The 12,012-nt window shown below is 41.7% G+C and overlaps 2 protein-coding genes across 3 annotated transcripts in view; both read left to right on the top strand.

The window, feature by feature from the left end:
- The first annotated feature begins 1,459 nt into the window (after positions 1-1,459).
- Positions 1,460-6,378, top strand: Paics (PAICS bifunctional enzyme). The gene is made up of 7 exons (XM_022845857.2): positions 1,460-1,573; positions 3,329-3,472; positions 3,787-4,115; positions 4,559-4,648; positions 4,845-5,069; positions 5,444-5,566; positions 5,892-6,378. Exons 1-7 carry the CDS (start codon positions 1,567-1,569, stop codon positions 6,249-6,251), a joined length of 1,278 nt encoding a protein of 425 aa, XP_022701592.1. The 5' UTR covers positions 1,460-1,566; the 3' UTR covers positions 6,252-6,378.
- Positions 6,379-8,637: 2,259 nt separating this feature from the next.
- Positions 8,638-12,012, top strand: part of p130CAS (Serine_rich_CAS and FAT-like_CAS_C domain-containing protein p130CAS) — a 108,748-nt gene continuing 105,373 nt past the window's right edge. For both annotated transcript variants that reach the window (XM_022845853.2, XM_022845847.2), the window contains exon 1: positions 8,638-9,712. In XM_022845853.2, coding sequence (XP_022701588.1) covers positions 9,709-9,712 — 4 coding nt within the window. In that variant the 5' untranslated portion in view covers positions 8,638-9,708. The remainder of the gene's footprint in view (positions 9,713-12,012) is intronic.

The following is a 12,012-nucleotide window of genomic DNA, read 5'->3' as shown; positions in this document are numbered from 1 at the left end:
GTCTCTGGCTTTTTTAATAGACATTTTATCAGTTATTCTCTCTAGCGATGTTTCCCGCAGCGCGGTAAAATGCAAATCTACGGCACGTTCGTAGAGATGATAGTGTGTGTTTGTTCCGTTCGGCAAGCGCAGCTTGTTCGATGAAGCTGTGCATTGGTGATCCATCGGTATATCCGCAAGACGCTGTTTTGCTTTCGAGCTTGATTAAATCAATGGTCGACTTATTAGGAGAGTGATGGAACCAGAATGCTCAAGTGGTATCAGGGCGGACGCCAAATGCGTAGCCGTGTCCGGCGTTCAAAATCGTCAAGTAATATTATTTCAAGTCAGAAAGGGAAAAGCGCACAATGGAAAACGAGGAAGTGGCTAGGAGTAGCGGAACTAGTCTGCCTGTCGAAGGTAGTGCTGGCTATAGCGTCTGCAAACACAACCATAACAAAAATATAAACGATATTCCAATATCTAACATAATTAATTGTGAACGTAACTCAACGGATCAACTAAAAGCTTCCTTTAGTAATTGCTTACTCAATAATAAGCTGAGTATGCTTTGCAAAACAAGTAATTACATCATTTGCTTTAAAAAATATACGATGAACGTTTTAACTTGTCAAATGTTATTGAAACCTTAAATAGACAGCGTGAACCCACGTGAAACCGTAGTGCTTCGCTTAGTCCACGCTGCTCAAAGGAAACGATCGTATTTAATCGCAAAGATCTCGTCAGTCACCAAGATTGGGTATGACTGGTATCATATACACAATCCAGCAAGGGAACTAACTGCCAGACCGTATACCTGTAGAATTTCTGAAATAAAGCGCTAGTTTTTTTATTTAATTCGTCGATAAGTCCGTTAAAACCTCTGTCAAATTACACCCTTCACCTCAGCGTCATTGAAAGCACTACAAATATCGCAATAAAATGACGCAACTGGGCACTATTTAAGAAATATTTATTTAACAGCAAACGAAAACTGAATAATAAGATTTATGACTTTCTGAAGCCGTTGTGTACTCACAAGGAGTTTACACTTCGGTGAGTAATATACGATAATTTCTTATGTGCTTAAAATCTATCGCCTGAGTGACATAAACCAAATTGTTTTTCGAATTTAATGACCAATTTTGGTCCATGGGCAAATTTGGCCGCGAATTTTACCTCGCATCAATCGCAAACATAGGCAGCATTGTCAATTCTGTAACCATCCAAACGTATCTACCGAGGCAAGACAATACCTTTCCTATCAGCTTGTTATGCATCTAGACTGATACTGTTTGATGTAAGACGAAATGTCCTCATCGTTTCCTTAAGGGCTTACCTTTTCACAGGGAGGCACACAGCGGAACGAATCTGTCGTGCAGTGGCTGTGACGTCGTTGCTCACATCCCTTCCTTCAGGGCGAGGGTGCCTAGATGTGATTCTATCTTTGAACGGCGCCATCTCACTGAGGCCCCCCCCCCCGCCCGTTCCAACGTGCGAACATTCAGGCATACGTCTTTGGCGTAACTCCTGGAGTTGCGAACGGTTCGTGTTGTACTCAGAACAAAAACTCAGAGCTTTGCCAATATGTCAGGTAAGTTTATTCTTATAGGTTTTGATGTTACGTAACTGCTGTTACGTGTTGGACCTGATGTTATATGTACTTGTGTACAAAAAGCTGTGATGAAGATTCCTAGAAGATGTACATTTCGTGCATTTGAATAAAAGCTGATTAAACGGAGCCTTTGGATTTAGACCTTTAGCAAGTTACGAGGCAAATAAGCAGAGATATATGATGAGCAATGCGCCTGATAACTGGTCATAGGGACTGATTATATAGGAGGGTTTTGGGGACTGATTATATATATACTATAGGGAGTGATTAATGACAGCGCACTGACGGTGTCTCAATTATCTTCGATTTTCGATCATTAAGACAAGTGTATTCGGTTGTGGCGACTCTTTCTGACATTCATTGTCTCAACTCATTGCTACTGACCCTATCTAGCATCGATGTGGACTGTTGTAGGTACCACTTAATACAATGCAGCAATAAATTTCTACTCGTTACTTTTAATATTTAGCCATGTGTCATTTGTCTTCAGTGTTGCGTTTTAACAGGCTCCTAAATTGACGACGTGACCTTTTATAGGTTATACGCACTGAAGCAAAGATCCTTAATGCTAATACCTAGCGTGAAGCTCAAAGCATTTAGATACTACAGACTATATTTATAACTTGTGCTACCATTAGACAGTGTAGGTGCTTTGAAACAGCATTCGCCTATTCACAGAGCGCTATCCACCGATTTTATCAGGGAGGTCACCGACGATTAGATACATTCCCCTTTGTAGTATTTATCTTATCGTAAAGGATCTTATCAACGGTAGACTGCTAATCTTAAAACGGCCCTTGCCCGTTCAGCATTTGTAAAAAGGTCAGTATTATACCATCAACAGAGCAAGCCCGGGTTCAAGCCCGGTGTATGCTTATTTGCATAGCAAACGTTGTCCTGGCGCTTGAAGCCAATGCACGAAGCGGACTACTAAAATAGTGTGTTATTGTCCACTTCGTGTAGGACACTTTATAAAATCTTCGATGGTGGCAGGCACCATTGTAATCGATTCAATATTAGAACCATTTTACAGGATCATTGAAGTGATAACAACGTTATTATCAGAAATAGTGGTATCCATCCCCATATCTCCATGGACAGCATGACGCTGACTAAATAGTGGTCTATGCTAAAACAGTCAAGCTTCCTGTATGCGTAGTATCCTGTCTGGCTTCAAATCTATTTACGCTGTCGGCTGGCTTGACGCTGAAGAACCCATACACTCTGGTGTAAACGGGCTGCTTCGTCTAAACTAATTAGATTGACGATAGGAGGAGTTTCCGTTTGTTTGTTGAACGATCTTGTAGCATAAGTTCTTCTCTTGGCAGGCGGGATCATGTCCTTGTTGTATGTTTTGAGTATAGAAGCATTGAGTGGAAAGTTTCAAAGCTTGCTCACCAGGACCAATGGCATTAACGTATGGTCAAGAGCCATACGTTTATTTGTAATAACTGACCTGCAAACTTGCGCTAAAAGCCATCCTTTCGATAAAATGCCCTAACAGTAATGATTCTATATAACTATAGAGAAGGAAATACATGAACACTCATTTTTAACTAACCCAGTTCACCTGCCCAATTATTCTGTATTATTATTCTCCGGATCTGTTTGAGTGGACATCATTTCGAATGCGTACTCTATCTCGAAGTCAACAGCTTTAACTCTTGTTCAGTGCCAGCTTAGTGATAACTGACCCACTGGCCCTTAACCATTGTTATGATGATATTTTTCCAGTGAGCGGTATCAAACTCGGTGCCAAAATAATTGAGGGGAAGACCAAGATTGTTTGTGATCTACCGAATGAGCCTGGAAACTGCATTCTCATCTCGAAGGATCGCATCACCGCTGGCGATGGTACTCGAGCTGACGACATGGCGGGTCCGTTTCTAACGTAATCTATACTTTGTTGTGCACTCTCGTGACTTGCACCTCAGAGATAAGACAGCCACTCACCATCAAATGACGTTTATCTGTCACATATATCTGCTTGTGGTACGATTTGTGGTAAGAGGGAACGTACGAAGATTTTAGTTTCGTTCAGACCGTCTTCATTACTAACGTTTGTTTATGAATGTTATATTTTCAGTAGGTGTCGGCTGTGTATATTAGCAAGCTACATCAACTAGAACCACTTAAGTGTATAAAAATATACAAGTATGACAAATACGATAACCTGTTTACGTTCGTTTTAGGTAAAGCTGCTATCTCAAATCAAACAGCCTGTCAAATCTTCGCTTACCTAAACCGTTGCGGAGTAAAGACTCACTTTGTGCGACAACATGATGAGAAGTCACTCGTTGCACGAAAATGCGACATGATTCCTATCGAATGGGTTGCCAGGCGTCTTGCAACTGGTTCTTTCCTTAAGCGTATGCCAGGAGTCAAGGAAGGTTACAGATTTAATCCGCCCAAGCTGGAGACGTTTTTCAAGGACGACGCAAATCATGATCCTCAATGGAGCAGTGAGCAGTTGATCGAAGCTAAGTTAACCTGTGCCGGACTTGTCATCGGACCTGATGAGGTGGATAGATCGCTCCTAAAGGCAATTCAGCCAGGATGTTATGTACAATTCTCATTTTCTCGACTATGTAGTAGCACTTCATATATGTACAGGGTGCGGTGCTACACGCAAAGCGTGTAACAATGAATAGAATCCTTACGGAAGCATTTGATAGCTCTTCCTAGATAGAATAAATCGCAGTTATAGATATATTTGAAAACTAATTCAGGCTGACCGTATCAGACTAAATACCATAGTAGTTGTATCGAGCACAATTGATTGCCTGACCTTAACTTGTAGCCCCTATATTTTATTTCCAGAAAAGAGCATACCTTTATTTATTTCTTACAAGTTGTTTGTTTCTTATCATCATATTTAAAGAAATATTTAAACTAATTTATTATCGATTAAGAATTTGTAGCCCTGAGTTTTCAAGTCATAGGTCCACCTTTGAGATTTTGTAGGTGGAGATTATGCTCAAGATGACGCGCACCGTATTTGAGGTGCTGGAGCGCGGATGGCAGTCGCTTGACTGTTCGCTCATTGACATGAAGGTAAGAAACGTTATTGAATTTGTTTGTTTAGATCGAGTCATCATCTTGCGTTGAAGGCAGTAGACATTGTGACTACTGCATAATAACATGCTCTGAGATTCTATACATAATGTTGCGTAACGAATCGAATAGTTTCCAATGTTTATAGCCTATATGCTGAAATGGATAATTACTAGTATGCATGACATGTCTCTAGGTGGAGTTTGGTGTGGATATTGAGACCAAGGAGCTTATCCTCGCTGACCTGATCGACTCGGATTCATGGCGGCTTTGGCCTAGCGGAGATAAGCGTCTCATGGTTGATAAACAAGTGTACCGTAATCTGCATGAAGTCACTCCGCAGGCGCTTGAAAGCGTCAAACGTAACTTTAAGTGGGTCGCGGAACAGGTGAAAAAATTTGTTCCAAAGCCTATCTCTCAAGTAAGTTGCAACGTTTTTCTAGGGTTTCGTAGGTATTTTTTTAAGCTGGTTAACTAGCAGAAGGCCGATTTGCAAAAACAAAAAGAAAAAGTAGAATTTCCAATGTCTTACTATTATCATCGGACATGGTATGTGCAGAAGAAAATAACGTTTAGTTAACTTAATGCAGAAAAGTAGAGTCGGTTGACATGTCGATTTAATATTCCTAATAACTACGGCATACGATTAAAGAATCTTATTTTTTTTTAATCTCTCATTAACTAACCTAAATCAACGGGCCATGTTCACATAGCATACTTCAACTATTTTTAATTTACTCATTTGCCTTGTCGGGATATAATAGTTGTCTCTATGATACCTCTGCTAATCGTTAGGTAGTTATCCTTATGGGCTCGGCAAGCGATCGCGCCCACTGCGATCAGATCAAGAAGCATCTTGCTAAATATCAGATTCCTACCGAAATGCGAATCACTTCTGCTCACAAGAACACTGATCAGGTAAATATATTTACAGGAGTCTATTGCCCCTGGTATCTTTGATACCCTACTAGGTAAAGTTGAATGGTGCCTTTGAACACCTGTTCCTTCGATAATATATATGTGGTTTTAGTCTAACATATTTGCGCATTTTGTGTATAGAGAAGGGATTAATGTTTGCATAACTGATTTGTTCTATCCTATGAAATGTACTTTAGAAACGTTAGCTCTGAAAAATCTATGATTGCTCTGTATAAACCTCGTACTGTGCTGTAAGACCATTGCCACCTTAATTTTAGCAGAAAATAAGCAAACCACTAATTTAATATTTTCCTGAACCTTTCAGGCTTTGAATATTATGGCCGAGTATGAAGGACTTGGCGTACCTCTTGTATTCATTGCTGTTGCTGGTCGTTCAAACGGTCTAGGGCCTGTAACTAGCGGAAATGTGAATGTTCCAACTATTAACTGCCCTCCTGTGACGCCCGACTGGGGCGCTGAGGATATCTGGAGCTCGATGCGGGTTCCATCTGGCCTGGGCTGCACCACCGTTCTTTTTCCTGAAGCCGCCGCCCTCGCGGCAGCTCAGATCCTTGGTCTCAGAGACCACGTCGTGTGGTCAACGCTACGCTGTGAGCAGATGAACACTTGGATTGGCCTGAAGCACGCTGACAAGGAGATACGCAAGGATCAAGGACTCAACTGAGCAGTAGTAGACCGAAAAAAAAAATTCGCTAAAAGTCTACATTATCGCTGATCGGAAAAGGTCGACAAGCGAAAACAACATTATATTTATACGTAAATAAAACGAAAAAATCATACCATTATATTTATGGTAAAGTGTTTTCTCCCTTTATACATGTAGCCAGTACACCGTTTCTGTTTGTTAAGCTTATATCGAAACCCACACATAAAATACTTATGAAATGCATTGGGACAACCATAACAGAATCTGCGAGGAAAAGACCTGCGCCTTCGAAATTGTTGCAGTACTTTGGTGGGGCTAAAAAAAGATTCGGCTAGATCCAAATTTTGGAATAGTCCTTGCTAATGTAGGAGCTAACAAAGCGAAGGTATAAGCAAATGGTAGAATTTGCGCACACATTCCATTGAATTTCCATATAGTTGTTGTAACCCGTATAGTTGCTACGACCTAATATAGGCAAATCCATGTGTCCTTATGATCTTACTCTGCCTCGCTTAAAAAGCACAGTGCCTTGTTTGTGTTACTCAATGAAATGTTTAGCTCTAATCTTTAGCTATAAATCGTCATTAACCTCACTTTTATCCTTGTTAGTTACCCGTCTTTGATGCCTCATTATTTACCCATCGCATATCATACCCACATCGCCCAGAATCACTAACCCAACGGTTGATGGCATTACATCTTTCAATTCGTACCGTTGTCTAATACAGCCGCCTTAGGCGTCTAATGGTATAATAATGGATTTTATAGCGGCATCTAACTACGAGTATGTAGACATCATCAACTTTTAAACACGGGACAGACCTAGACAAGATTCGTCCGCTATACCTTGCATGTATGAAGCAGTACAGTGAGAAAATTAACGATCTCAAATCTAATTGTGCACGCATGTTGAAGATACAGTACGTACATGCAGAGAGATGATTGGTCGAAGATGATCAAATGAAGAGGGACCACTCGTACTCCATCTATTCTGATAGCAATTATCTATAATTATCGTTGATGCAAAATTACAGCTACCAGGGTTACTGCTATTATGAGAAAAGAACAAATCACCGAAAAGTGTGCGAGACTAGTAACACGCCGTAGTACGATCGATTGGAGCAGTCTTTCATAGGCGCGATAATCGTTCAAAACGCTGTGCCCACTCTCACATGCGATACGTTTGCTGATGTATACATGTACAGTGTACCTATGCGCTCATAGCTCGAACGAAATCAGCTAACTGGATGGTGGACGATGCTAAGCAGGCGCCCAATTGATGGGCATGTTGATACTGGAAATACGAACCATGCTTTGACAAAAATGATAAATTGGACAAGTATAGTCCCAGGAAATAAATACTACCGACTCTGAACGGTATTGAACGCATGAATGTATAGCCAAACTGCAATATGCCGAAAAAATGAAACTATAAATTATACCCACGTAATATTGAATCTTTCACTGTCATACTGAGGGGTCCTAAAGCTAGCTTTCGAATTTCGAAGCAGCTCCAGTACTAAATGATGGTCTTTTCGTCTGAAAATAAGCCACTAAGCGAAATACAAGCAGTGATCTAATGGGGCAAGCAATGTTTGCAAAGATCAAATACCGATCCAATGATTGAGGTTTACGTAGAATAATCGAACGTCAACCGTCATTGTCGGATACATCGAACTGTATGAGAGCCAGTACAGTCGTGATTGGCTCGTAGTTTTAGCTTGTGTAACGAAACAGACATTGAACAATACAACCATGTTCCTGGCTCATTGCCATTTCTTTTCAATTTCAATCTCCATGTGCTATACTGCAGACACTTTGTTGCGTAATGCTCAATAAATTTCACCGCATGGGAGATCAGATCGGATCTGTTAGGTTGATACTAAACGCAGAATTATGTTTCCGCCATTTTGATTTTCGAAACGGGTTTTATAGACGTTAGTTTCATGAAAATGATCCAGATATTTCGCGCCCGCGTCGTATACGCACATGGCTGACAAGGCCCGCGCTAATATTGTACCGCTTTCTCTACAAACAAGCAGACAGGACCTGAATAGGATGCGTGCACCTATGATAGCACCAATGATCTTAAGTGGGTTTGTACAGATCTGGGTTTTACCTAAGCATGGGTTCCAACCAACAAGCAAGAATCGTATGCAACTTCTTAGAGCCGCGCGTCTCATACCCTCTCAATTTCCCTTTCTCTCTATACGTCCTAGTTGCTCTCCTGAGTGACCCAGCTTGCTTGCATTGAGTGTGTCCTTTCCCACTTATGGCGTGAACGATGGCTATACTCTTTCCTGATTCGCCGGTGGGTCTGCCTAGCTCCATTATCCTGTCTCTCTCTCCTATTCTCCTGTTACCCTCCTCCTTCTACTAGGGGGCACCCTGTTACTCTACAGTCTACAGCTGACAGGGACACCAAACAGCCATCTCACCGCTGACGAGGAGCACTACTGTCGTTCGTAACAAACCGTTAAACGGAGACCACCGGACCGCTCCAAGCAGCAGCCAAATACTGTGGTGAGAGCTGAGCGCTGGACCTCTCTGCAGTTGGCTGGACTTGTTGGAGAGCGTCTGAAAAGCAAGTTCTCGAAGAACGGTGAGCGCTCGTGAAGAGCCTCCGAAGCTCAGGACGCACAACACTCACTCACTCACCCACCCACCCACCCACACACATGCACACAAGCAGTTAAGCAATGCCGCCTGACTACTAGAGGTTAATAATAGAGTTACTGTAAAGATACCTCGTTTGCTAGTGCAATTCGAAGCCCGAGTAGAAATCGATGTTTTCCAGTGGCAATCTAAGTCGATGGACCTACAGTATGTGTGTTGGAGTATGAGCCCAATGTGGTCTGGGTGGTGTAATTGGTGAAGGAGTACACGACGCTGAAGGAGTCCTAACGCTGTGGCGGCTGAAGGGTTTTGTTGTGTCGAAGGGGGGAGCACACTGGAGGTGGGCAAAGTGTGACTGACGCGACACTGAAAGGGAGTGCGGACTAAGAGGTAGGGCGGCAGCGGTGGAAGAATGTGCTCTGAGTTTGCATTTGTGTGTTGTGTACGTGCCGGTCCCTCGTAACGGTGTTTGCTACTGTGGTAATCGCTGCGTGTGCGTAATAATAAAAAATCAAATAATAGAAAAGCCAGATAATGTTGACGTCGAGATTCTGACGGCAAGCATGCGGTGCCCGTCAGCGTACTCCTTCGAGTCACGACGTGTTGCTCAAGGTAGAGCGACTTGCTAGTGGTGATTGCGTCAAAAGTGCCTCCCGTGGAAGGGATTATTCTATTTCGTAGGACGACGATAATGTCGCTGTTTGATATCGCGCGATTTTCATGCGATAGCTAGGACGACAACTGAACAATATAGCGGCTTTTTAACTACAGACGGATCCGGAAGTCGGAGAAACGCAAGACGCCAAAAACCTGACTGTAATATATAGAGGTTTTAAGCGAACGCCAGCTATTCCATCTCATGGGTACGTATTCATTTGCCCGAAGCAACAATTTGGGAACAAGTTATTAAAGAAGGCTTGTTAATTCAGAGTTTCAATGGAAACTGCCTGAGAAAAATTACTATACAGTATTCATTCTACGAAAAACATATTGTCTATATTGTGTGTAGGAAAACAACGTTATCGCAGGTATCTGATTATGCCGGCAAAATGCTTATTGTACATATTAAATAACGCAGATATAATTCATATCGATAGATAAATGTTGAGTCCCAACGCGACGTTATGTTAACGCCGATCTCATATCGATCGTAGAATTCAGAATCAAGAACGCCTATAAATACATATACGTCATGTATCGTGTTCGGGTTATATGGAACGCGCGCAGTAATTCAGCCTTCATGCCAGTGAAATCGATTGACATAAATGGACCGATGACACTCCAGATACGAAAGAGGTTGTCTGATTTTCAGAGAGGCCTGCCAGAAATGCAGGCCAAGCGTACTTTTCATTGACGTCTACTTTAAGTTGATAAACGTGACCAGTCTAACTGAATAGTTTTATATGTACATATATGACGACTACACAACCGTAAATGGCGCGCTTAATCGTGCATGACGCTCGTCGCGTCAAGCCTTCAAACCACCTTTTTTTTATTTTGATTGCGTCGCCCAAACTAATGATAGAATCCGACGATCTCCGGCATTGAAACAGGGAGATGCTGGTAGTGATTATTTGATGCGATGTTTTATAGTTTTATTAGATTGTATATTACCGTACGGTTTGACAGCAACTGTACTGGGATCCATATCATTCTCTTAAACCGTCCTAGAGACATTACCCGAGCAGCTACAATGAAACGGAAACAGCCACCCATTACCGCAGACGCTCTGCTTAATCGTGCAAAGAGAGCAAACATCCCCGCCAGCGGCAGAAGTTAACAGCAATAGAAATCTAACGGACCCCTCTGCCTTCACGGCACTCGACACAGTGCAGCACCTCAGGCTTGGCATATGAATTTGATATGAGCTCAGAGGCAAAATATGAATAAGGTCAGCCCAAATTCATACGATAAGACAAAGCTGGAACAGCGCGAACAATAATATAAGCGCTACATCAATGTCGCTCTACCCAGGTTTTTTTATATCTTGAAACATGTATTTCGCCTTCACCATTGTGTAACGGAAGATGAGGCGAGCAGATCCATATGTGATAGACTTCACTGTAGCATCGGTAAGTGAGTGAGGTTCGTGGCAGTCTTTTTATAAGAAAAGACCCTTGCGAAGCGTGGAAAAAACGTCGCAGTTTGCGTGGATTCTGCCGGCGTCTAGATTTGTTTCACCACTAGCTTTCGCTATTGTCTCTCACTGTTGTTGGCTAAACAGCTAATTCAATAAAAAAAAAACGACAGAGTTCCGTGTTTGTGAGCTGAGTATATTCTGTCCTCAGCCTCTGGCGACGAATCAGAAGTTACCGGTTTATTACTTATAGAAATGGCGGAACGCTGAGGCTTTCTTGTGCTTAATTCACTAGTTGCCACCTCCCAGCTCAGTCTTAACGTAAAGCTAAGCCAGCTAAATTCGATTGACCCTTTATCAGTGTTATCAGTGGGTCGTTAACCAGCGGTTCGTAGAGTCTATATTAAAAAACATCTTGTAAGGCATATTTTATGCCGAGCGTTCCATTTTTCCAGTATATTTAGACGGACGCACAGTTTCTTATGTCAAACGAACTTATAAATTATAATTTCTAACCCTAACTTATATAACCAATGGGGGACTGCAATAGTTGACTAGAATAGATAAACTATCTGGCGTTTTTATAGATAGATTCACGCTAATCATATATATATGACCATTTTCGTAATCATTAGACACTATCTATTGTGGGCGTATAATTCTATTGGATTAGATTCTACTAAAAGAGAATTAAAGGTCCTATTAATGGTGCAGTGGTTGTTTTCTTGCGAAACTTAAAGGTACATAAAGTTGTTTAGGTTCTGTTTTCTGCCGGCCAGCTGTCAGAAACAATATAGCAACCGGACATAAAATGCAAAATATATTCATTTGGAACTTAAGTGCTTGGATGCGCTAAAGTATAAATACACTTAGCTTATACTTAAAAAACACTCTCATGTGTCAAGCAAAATTTTATAATGTATCTGCGTCGTTTATGTAATCAGAAACGATTAGATTTTCACTCTTCTTTATAAAACTTGTGCTAGATGATTATGAATGGCCTTACAGGTTGATGTGGCCTATAACGTTGTATAACGTGCATTACGTGCCGACCGAAACCAAGTCCTGGCGTAGCACATAAAGGGG

The sequence above is a fragment of the Varroa jacobsoni genome, unplaced genomic scaffold, assembly GCF_002532875.2.
Source record: "Varroa jacobsoni isolate VJ856 unplaced genomic scaffold, vjacob_1.0 scaffold_1200, whole genome shotgun sequence".
Taxonomy (NCBI): domain Eukaryota; kingdom Metazoa; phylum Arthropoda; class Arachnida; order Mesostigmata; family Varroidae; genus Varroa; species Varroa jacobsoni.
The sequence above is the reverse complement of the archived record's forward strand: the minus strand, read 5'-3'. Positions and strand labels throughout refer to the sequence as shown.

Coding starts and splice junctions, on each gene's coding strand:
- Paics (XM_022845857.2), top strand. Junction 3,473..3,786: donor TCGAGCTGACGACATGGCGG/GTCCGTTTCTAA, acceptor CGTTCGTTTTAG/GTAAAGCTGCTATCTCAAAT. Junction 4,649..4,844: donor GTTCGCTCATTGACATGAAG/GTAAGAAACGTT, acceptor ACATGTCTCTAG/GTGGAGTTTGGTGTGGATAT.